The sequence below is a fragment of the Amblyraja radiata genome, chromosome 12, assembly GCF_010909765.2.
Source record: "Amblyraja radiata isolate CabotCenter1 chromosome 12, sAmbRad1.1.pri, whole genome shotgun sequence".
Lineage (NCBI taxonomy): Eukaryota > Metazoa > Chordata > Chondrichthyes > Rajiformes > Rajidae > Amblyraja > Amblyraja radiata.
In genome coordinates this window covers 5,475,778-5,486,215 of record NC_045967.1, presented here as the reverse complement: position 1 = coordinate 5,486,215, position 10,438 = coordinate 5,475,778, and the positions used below count along the sequence as shown (strand labels likewise).

Genomic DNA, 10,438 nt, shown 5'->3' with positions numbered 1-10,438 from the left:
ATTGTGGGCCAAATGGATTCTTGGGCTGGCAGCTCAGTCACTCAGGCCTGGTGTGCTGGCAGCTCACTCACTCATGGCGGGTGGGCTGGCAGTTGACTCACGGCTATTCCTTGAAATTCCATTTCAAGCAGAGTGCAGGCCATCAAATTCAAATGCAGTTTCCTACCATTTCAAGCAGGGTGCAAGGGCACCAAATTCAAATGCCGTTTCCTACCATTTCAAGCAGGGTGCAAGGCCACCAAATTCAAAAGCCGTTTCCTACCATTTCAAGCAGAGTGCAAGGCCACCAAATTCAAAAGCAGTTTCATACCATTTCAAGCAGGGTGCAAGGCCACCAAATTCAAAAGCAATTTCATACCATTTCAAGCAGGGTGCAAGGCCACCAAGGTGACCTCTCCCTCCCCCATCTTGCAGAGACTGAGCCAAGCCCACACATCCGGGTTTTATAGTCCCTCCCTCTCCCACCGGAAGGGGCGTGGCCGTCATGGCAGTGATTGACAGGTGAGAGAATCGCAACATTTTTTTAAACACTAATAACTCTTTTATTTTTTAACGATGGGAAAAATCCTCTTGTACTGCGCAGCGGAGGGGGACTCTGAGTATGATGGCCAACAATCACAGCCGTAAGTGGTAGCGTGTTTTCTAAAATCAATATGCATTGCAAACAGGAAGTGGTCAAGATGAGACTTAATTATATAGATAAAATTCCTCCACTCATTGTTATTTGATCTCTCCCATTCACTTAAACCCTCTGACAGAAACAGCCAATAGCCAAGTAGGTTATCCATCCCCCATCCTCGTTCTCCGATCAGTCTGACTGTCCTGATTAAATTTTACATTGTATGCCTCATTCGCACCTTCCCCGAGCTAACAATGATCTATATTTCCCTTGATCATCGCTCCTATTTTTACACCTTAACTTATGTGTAGGAAAGAACTGCAGATGCTGGTTTAAATTGAAGGTAGACACAAAAAGCTGGAGTAACTCAGGCAGCATCTCTGGAGAGAAGGAATGGGTGACGTTTGGGGTCGAGGCCCTTCTTCAGACTGGTGCTTGTATTATATTATTTTGTATTATATCACACATATAAAGCCCACTTGATCCAGTCACCTCCATGTAAACCATGATGAAGTTAAACATGCCATTGAACTTATTATACAAGAATAATCACTGCTCACTTAAGTCAAATTGAATTACCTTTCGGGAAGGCTGTGCTGGTTCTGTGAAAATAGCCTTGCAATAGGTCCACACAAACAGCACAAAAAATAAATGAAATATCACAAGATATGCAGCTGAAATACAACAAAAAAAATGATCAGATAAAGTTAAGGGTCACATTTTTTTAAAACAGGTAAATAATATTTCCATTTTGAAAAACAAGTGCAGTCAATTTTATATGGAAATATGTTTGTATTTGTAAGGTCTAGACATTCAGCTTCTTCTTTCAATCAGACAACATGCAATAGTAATTCCCATTTTAGAAGGGTTTCGGCCCGAAACGTCGCCTATTTCCTTCGCTCCATAGATGCTGCTGCACCCGCTGAGTTTCTCCAGCAATTTTGTGAACATGCAATAGTAATGCTGATGCCAATCTTGTAAATGAGTGGACAACCGCTCGTTGGTAAAAGCATAGATCAGTGGCTGAAAACATGGATCAATGGAAAATGACGTGGAGGACGTCAGGATGACACAGTGGCAATGCCTCATGTGCCAGATCTCGGATGCTCTCTCTGTGGAGTTTGCAGATTCTCCTTGGTGGGTTTGTAGGTTAATTGGCCACATGCCCTGTGTAGAGAGTGGATATGATTGTGGGATAACATAGAACTAGTGTGAGCGGGTGATCGATGGTCGGTGTGGACTCAGCAGTCTGGAGGGCCTGTTTCCATGCTGTACCTCTATACTAAACTAAGTGTGTGGTTCGTGGTTGGCATGAACTCGATGGGCCAAAGGACCTGCTTCTGTGCTGTACGTCTCTATGACTCCATAACATTTAATAGTTTGAATCAAAACACTCTCCAAACGGAATATATTTTTCTCTTCAAGGATTAATTATATGAAATCTCAGCAGGGTAGCTACGCCTCAATTAGGAAAGTCATTTTTGTTCCAGTTTTTGTCTTAGCAATACTTAACTATATAATTTCTGCCCATCATGTCCTCTATTTCAAACAATGGGCGATGTGATGATGGCCGGAGGTGAATGCTAAGTAATTAGCAGAAGCTGTGTGACTAAAGCCCATCGCAAATAGGATGGCTTCGAAAGATGAACCTTTATTGCTGTACAAAAATGCTCTTTGGACGTGCCTTAATGACAGTCTTCATTCCAAACCGGCTCCCAGGCAGCTACGTTAATGCCTTCCTTATTAAAATAGTTAAATACTCACTAATTTGCACTGGTGACACAATTTTGTGGCAAAACGATTAATTATGATTGTAAAATCCTAACAGCAAATAGTTGAAACTTTTGCGGAGCAGCATACTGTTGCACTGCTCAAGCAAGTTTCAAATAAAAGAATAGCTTAATATGGATTATTCCGTTAAATAATCCTGAACAGAAATTATTATTGATGCCAAATAAATCAATTAGTAACATGGTTTTCTGCTTTTTAAAAGATAAACATGATCAACTTTGCAATATTCACAAATTCAGATTGTAGGTCCTATTTTAGATTTTTGGCTTCAAACTAAACAAAAACATTTATATAGTTTTATTATTTTATAAGAATGCTCTAAAGCAATCAAGATAAAAGGAATTATTTTGAAGTATACCGATGCAGACTTTTTTTTAAGAACACGCCTAGAACACGCAGGTTTCCTGACGATCTTTTGCCGAAGGCATTTTTACAGGTGTTTTTGAAACAACACATCGCCATGACGGAGTGTTTCCCCACATAGATCACTATTCCAGGATTATTGCAAATGGAACCTTTCATTTATGCTGCAATAAGGAATGGTATAAAACAAAATAACAGAAAAATATCATGCAATATTTGTGTAGAGGCAACAAAATGCTCCTTCTTTTGAATAGTCTAATGCCAATCAGCTTTAAGGAATTGGAATTATATTTGGAATGGAAATAAAACATTAATGGTTGCCTTGCTGAAAAATTTGGAAGGGACAGGCCAAAATAAATCTTTATTGCAACGTAGTTAAGCTGCCAGAATTTGGGCAGGATAAGTACACTCCCATCCACTCACAATAACGTTCCACTTGGCAGACCACAAGGGGCAGACAAAATACAATCACTTTGCCTAAGAAAAGGCATTGACAGAACACCTAATGCAAGATGTTGAAAATATACATATTTCAGATGACTTTTTAATTACCACAACTGTGTAGAGAATGGATGCGAAAGTGGGATAACATAGAACTAAGGTACACAAAAGTGCTGGAGAAACTCAGCGGGTGCAGCAGCATCTATGGAGCGAAGGAAATAGGCGACGTTTCGGGCCGAAATCCTTCTTCAGACTGATAGGGGGTAGGGGGGGAGAAGGAAGGAAAAAGGGAGGAGGAGGAACCCGAGGGCGGGGGGATGGGAGGAGACAGCTCGAGGGTTAAGGAAGGGGAGGAGACAACAAGGGCTAGCAAAACTGGGAGAATTCAACGTTCATGCCATCGGGACGCAAACAACCCAAGCGGAATATGAGGTGCTGTTCCTCCAATTTCCAGTGTTGCTCACTCTGGCAATGGAGGAGACCCAGGACAGAGAGGTCGGATTGGGAATGGGAGGGGGAGTTGAAGTGTTGAGCCACCGGGAGTTCAGGTAGGTTATTGCGGACTGAGCGGAGGTGTTCGGCGAAACGATCGCCCAACCTCCGCTTACTCTCCCCGATGTAAATCAGCTGACATCTAGAGCAACGGATGCAGTAGATGATGTTGGAGGAGATGCAGGTGAACCTTTGTCACACCTGGAACGACTGCTTGGGTCCTTGAATGGAGTCGAGGGGGGAGGTGAAGGGACAGGTGTTACATTTCTTGCGGTTGCAACGGAAAGTGCCCGGGGAGAGGGTGGTGCGGGAGGGAAGGGAAGAATTGACAAGGGAGTTGCGGAGGGAGCGGTCTTTGCGGAAGGCAGACATAGGGGGAGATGGGAAGATGTGGCGAGTGGTGGGGTCACGTTGGAGGTGGCGGAAATGGCGGAGGATTATGTGTTGTATTTGCCGGCTGGTGTAGTGAAAGGTGAGGACTAGGGGGACTCTGCCCTTGTTGCGAGTGCGGGGATGGGGAGAGAGAGCAGTGTTGCGGGGTATGGATGAGACCCTGGTGCGAGCCTCATCTATGGTGGCTGAGGGGAATCCCCGTTCCCTGAAGAACGAGGACATTTCCGATGCCCTAGTGTGGAACGTCTCATCCTGGGAGCAGAGCAGCGTAGGCGGAGGAATTGGGAGTAGGGGATGGAGTCTTTACAGGGGGCAGGGTGGGAAGACGTGTAGTCCAGATAGCCATGTGAGTCAGTTGGTTTGTAGTGTATGTCGGTCAGAAGTCTGTCCCCTGCGATGGAGATGGTGAGGTCAAGGAATGGTAGGGAAGTGTCGGAAATGGTCCAGGTGTATTGGAGTGCCGGATGGAAGTTGGTGGTGAAGTGGATGAAGTCAGTCAGTTGTGTGTGGGTGCAGGAGGTGGCCCCAAAGCAGTCGTCAATGTAACGGAGGTAGAGGTCGGGGATGGGGCCCTGGTACGTCTCGAACAAGGATTGTTCAACGTACCCGACAAAGAGGCAGGCGTAGCTGGGGCCCATGCGTGTGCCCATAGCTACGCCTTGTGTTTGGAGGATATGGGAGGAGTCAAACGTAAAGTTGTTGAGGGTGAGGACCAACTCCGCTAGGCGGAGGAGGGTGTCAGTGGCTGGGTATAGGTTGTTCCTCTGGTCGAGGAAGAACCGGAGGGCTTTGAGGCCATCGTGGTGGGGGATGGAGGTGTAGAGTGACTGGACATCCCTGGTGAAGATGAGGGGGTGAGGGCCTAGAGTGTGTAATGCGCGGAGGCGGCGGAGGGTGTCTGAGGTGTCTAGAACATAGGTGGGAAGGGATTTGACCAGGGGGGATAGTATGGAGACAAGGTATGTGGAGATGAGTTCGGTGGGGCACGAACAAGCAGAGACAATGGGTCTGCCGGGAGAGCCGGGTTTGTGGATTTTGGGGAGAAGGTAAAAACGGGCCGTGCGGGGCTGGGGAACGATGAGGTTGGAAGCTTGGTCGGGCAGGGCGTGGGAATTGATGAAGTCGGTGATGGTGCTAGATATGGTGGCCTGGTGCTCGTCAGTGGAACATAGAACTAATGTGAGTGGGCAATCGCAGGTCAATACCACACAAGATGAAATACTTTGTCACATTGTCAGCGCCCTTGATGTAGCGACTCTTTGCATACCTTGGGTGTGCAAAATAAAGAATCTCACTGTGACCTGCCATATGCGATAATAAAGTATCATTCGTTCATTATTAATGTCTCGATGCAATCCATGCAGAATAACTCCAGTGTAATTCACAAAATGGGACTTGAAGAGTTTGTTTTTATACCTCTATGATTCATGTTCAAATGCTTCCCAAATGAAAGGGAAGAAGTTCTCTGTTCTCTGTCATCTATCAAGTTTTAAATAATGGAACAAGAACGTTAGATATGTATTGCTGAGGCTCTATAAGGCACTGGTCAGGCTGGAGAGGGTCCAGAGGTTTACAAGAATAATTCCAGGTATTAGTGGGTTAGCATATGATGAGCGTTTGACAGCACTGGGCCTCTACTCACTGAAGTTTACATTGGTGGGGAGTTTACAAGAAGGTGAGGAGGAACTTCTTTAGTCAGAGGGTAGTTAATCTGTGGAACTCATTGCCACAGAGGGCTGTGGAGGCCAGGTCTGTGGATATTTTTAAGGCAGAGATAGACAAATTGTTGATTAGAATGCTTGTCAAGGGTTATGGAGAGAAGGCAGAAAAATGGAATTGGGAGGCAGAGATCAGCCATGATTGAATAGTGGTGTAGGCAGCTGGGCTATATGGCCTAATTCTATAATTTGGGAATGTTCTAAACTCACTGCATGTAGGCGATTTGGAAGCTGAGTGCATTTTTGGAGAAGAAATTTCCTCTGCGGTTGGCTATAATATTCTGACTGTGTTTAACGTAGGCACTGGAAGCTTATATTGGAGGATTTGTTGCATCCCATCGCTCAAAGAACAGGAAAATAATCCCTGAGGGACTGTAAAAAATAATACTAACTTCTAGAAGATTATCCTCAGCAGGAATTATGCCGACTAGAAAAAAGGGATTTCATAAGAGGCATAATCTGTGATTAATAGAGGTGAGGTAAAATGTTGATTGAAAAATAGGGCATAGAAAGTGGCAACGACAGAGGACGGGGAAGTTTACAGGACCTAGCAATGAAAGATTAAAATATTATAAGAGTGGAGAAAATTGATATTGAGATCAATTTTTATGTGTAAAATGGAAACAAATAATCAAGAAAATGTTCTGTAGATACATAAATAGGAAGACAGTGACGAAGGTAAGTGTGGGATTTGCAGAGATGTGGATTTGTTATGTAATGAGAGGTTAAGCAGAAGAAAGAGATATGATCTTATAAAAAGTTACAAAATTATTCTTGGACAAGGTGGATACAGTGATGTGGTCTCCAGAACCTGGGCTGTCCAAAACCAGAGATCCCACTCTTAAAATAAGGGTTGACTATACAGCACAAAGATGAGAAGACATTTATTTAGAAAGGGTAGTGTAATTCTCTACCCAAGGGAATATTGAGGGACGGTCACTGAGTACATTTAAGAATATATTTGATAGAATTTTAGATATTTACTGTAATTATTAGATATTCATACACCAGAGACCAGAGGTACTGGAATGCAGGAAAAGTAAACAAAATGTTAATAGGAACTCAGTGGGGTGTGGTGGGGTTGGTTGGATCCCCTGCACCCATATTATGGGGCTAAAGCAGTAAAGTGATGTCTGAGGTATGAGATCAGTGCTGAACATATTGAATATCAGAGCAAGCACGAGGGGCAGAATGTCTTCTATTTCTTATGGAGAAAAGATATATATTAACAAGAATCTTTTTATGTTCTCTGCACAAGTGCAATTTGTCAGATAAGGCAGCAGCATTCAAGGTTAGCAATATAAATATATTACATTTTTCCATAAAATAATCAAGTTGTACAGATATCTTTTTAATGTTCTGAAATATCGTTCATTGTATATGCCTTTCCTTTTACTATGAGGATTGTCACAGATATCCTGGTACTCATTTTTATTAAATGTTTAATGGTCATGTAGTAATTATTACTGAGAATGGAGATCAAGCAATTCTGTTGCCTGAATTATTTACTAGGGTGGAAAAAATAGGTGGAAGCAAAATTAAGGGTCACGGGTTTCAAGGAGAATTATAAGAGATCGGAGAAAGTAAATGGCACCACACATCAGATTTCACTGCATTACGACTGCTATTGGATTACTTGCTCTTTATGTATCCAGTAACCTTGCTGAAATCAGATTGGGAAAATTGCCAAGCTAACCCACTGAATATTAACAGTAACAATGTTTTTATGATGTCAAAAAATTCCAAATGGAATTTAAACTGGAGGTGATGGCGGGAGGACTTAAGCCAGAAAGGGTTATTGGGAAGAAAGAGCTACTTTAAATTTAGTTGCATCTGGTTGGGTAACTATAGTAGGGTGGAGATTATTCCATGCTTTAATTGTGCGGGGGAAGAACGAATTGCTGTATACATCTGTCTTTGTTGCTGGGATCACAAATTGGATCGAATGCCCTCGTCTGCTCCTAATTGGTTTGGGTTTGGTGTAGGTCTTGTAATCTATGTCGAGCTGACCATTTAACATTTTGTAAAAACAGGTCAAACGGTGAGCTTCACGTCTGTCTTGGAAGTTTGGTGACACTCGCTTCTCTCTCATAGGTGTTGGTAACAAATCGAGCTGCCTGTCTTTGGACATGTTCGATGGAAGAAATGTTTTTATTTGTGTATGGGTCCCATGCTGCAACTGCGTAGTCCAAATGAGGTCTAACGAGGGTGAAGTATAGCTTCTCCTTGACAGAAGTTGAACAATTATGAAAGTTGCACCTCAGAAAGTTTAGGACACCTGTTGCTTTCACCGTTGCATGATGAGTCTGACCATTCCAACGCAGATCATTCTGCAATTTGATGCCAAGATACTTGGTTTGTTTGGATTCTTCAAGGGTGGCACCAAGTATATTGTAAGATGTTTCGCCTGGATTCCTCTTTCTGGTGACACGCATGGTTTCACATTTGGAAGGGTTGAACTGCATGCCCCATTGTTGTGACCACTCAACCATTGTATCGAGATCCTTTTGGAGAGCACCTTCATCATCAGCTGACTTAATTGGACGGTACAGCAAACAATCATCAGCGAAAAGTCTGGTCGTACTTGCGGCTTTTTCATGGATGTCATTTATGTAAAGCAAAAATAGATGTGGGCCAAGTACTGTGCCCTGAGGTGTACCACTCAACACTGGACGCCAATTGGAGCTCTTTCCGTTCACACACACACACACGCTGTTTTGTCAGGAAACTGGAAATCCATCGTTTCGTGTTGGAACGAATACCATTGAAGTCAAGTTTCCGAAGCAGTCTCTGGTGTGGGATGACATCAAATGCTTTAGAAAAGTCCAGCACAACTAAATCCGTGATGACGTTACCATCAAGGTGCTTGGCCAGGTCATTTGTCGTCAGGATAAGCTGAGACTCACATGATCTATGCCTCCTAAATGCATGTTGGTTGTCAGCAAGAATGTTATGTTTGCTCACGTGTCGCATCAGATTACTATCAATTAAAAGCTCCAGCAATTTGCAGCAAGTACTTGTTAATGAAACAGGTTGGTGGTTGAACCCTTCTTAAAGAGAGGAGTGATGTTAGCCTTCCTCCAATCCAGCGGGACATCACCTGAGTCAAGCGATTGTTGGAAAATGAACTGCAAAACTGGAGCCAGTTCTTCGGGTGCGATCTTGAGGGCTTGATTCTGTATCTGATCTGGTCCAATTGCTTTTGTGGTATTGACGTTGAGCAATAACTTCTTGACACCTTCAACCACAATTTTAATAGCAGGCATATCAGCATACGGGCTGGGCGGTAGGACTGGAAATAATGAAGGCTCCACATCTTCCCAGGTGAAAACGTGTTGAAATTGGTTTGCAAGAGCTTCTGCTTTCACCTGGTCCTCAGTGATCAGACAGTTGTTCACTTTAAGCATCTGGACACCAGTGTTGTCTGTCCGTCTGGATTTCACATATCTCCAAAAAGCCTTGGGTTGCTCTCCCCCAAGAATAGAAGAAACATGCACTCCTAATTGCACTGCGGCATAACATCGTGGAGCTGGTGGACCCTTTGTTAGGGATCGACTTCGGAAACTCCAACCGCAGGAGCTTCGATCGCCCCGATGCGGGGGCTTTGATCGCCAACTGCGGGAGCTTAGATCGCCCCGACTGCGGATGGTTCGATCGCCCCGACCGCAGGGGAAAAGGAAGAAGAAGGTCAAAGTTATTTGCCTTCCATCAGAGTGGGGAATGTGAGGTCGCCGAAAAACAAGATGGACGTGCTGCCGGCGCTGGTGGGGACTTGGAGGGAGTGCCGTGAGTGCAGTGATCTCGGTGTTTGTGAGGACATGGCACCATTAGAACATCCTGGAGTCTAGTGTGCGTGTGGACGGCTTTCTGACTGTTCGGGTGGACAGGGTCTGCAGAGAGAGGTCGGTACAACTCTGGTCATAGCACGGTGAAGAGTGTGTGTGTGGCCCAGACATTCAACTGATGGCTGCGGGTCTCCGCTTTTGGTGTGTGTTCTAGGGATTCTCACACACCGTTGTGGTGGCTGTTTATGTTTAATCTTTATGTAGTTTTGTATCTTGTTGCTTTTTTGGTATGACTGTATGGTAAATCAAATTCCGCTGGACCTCGCTACACGTGACAATAAAGGACCATTGAAGCATTGAACCATTGAAATATACAATAAATTCAGTGTTTGGGATGAAAACATTTCTGGCTATTTTTCCATTTAAATTACATTCATTATTGTAAAGTGATACATAGTTAGCTTCCACCCACAAAAGGTGGAAGACACACATTGATCTTCAGCAAAGTTCATCTGCTAGGAAGGAAAAGGACAAAATTCTTAGTGCACAGCCCCAGCTGCAGGGCAGTGTTTTCAGTGAAAACCCAAGGTCTTATATATTGTAGCGTTGTTTCATTCTTTATTTAATATTTGTGGATTTTGTTCCATCATAGTTGATGGGGCCCTTGACTGTGACCATCCCATTTTCCTTACCCTTTCTATCCCAGTCAGAACCACAATAGTCTTCACATTTCTCAGCAGAGACCTTTCATCTATACCCCTACACCCAACTCAATGAGTTCCTAGTCCGACATGATGTTGAGCTCTTCTTCCGTCTTCCTGTCCCTCCCTCTCCTT

The 10,438-nt window shown here is 43.9% G+C and overlaps 1 protein-coding gene across 2 annotated transcripts in view; it reads right to left on the bottom strand.

Annotated features, from left to right (window-relative positions):
• The window catches only part of zdhhc15 (zinc finger DHHC-type palmitoyltransferase 15), a 72,136-nt gene that overhangs the window by 37,002 nt on the left and 24,696 nt on the right, over nt 1–10,438 (bottom strand). For both annotated transcript variants that reach the window (XM_033030137.1, XM_033030136.1), the window contains exon 4: nt 1,199–1,293. In XM_033030137.1, the coding sequence (XP_032886028.1) occupies nt 1,199–1,293 (95 nt within the window). The remainder of the gene's footprint in view (nt 1–1,198; nt 1,294–10,438) is intronic.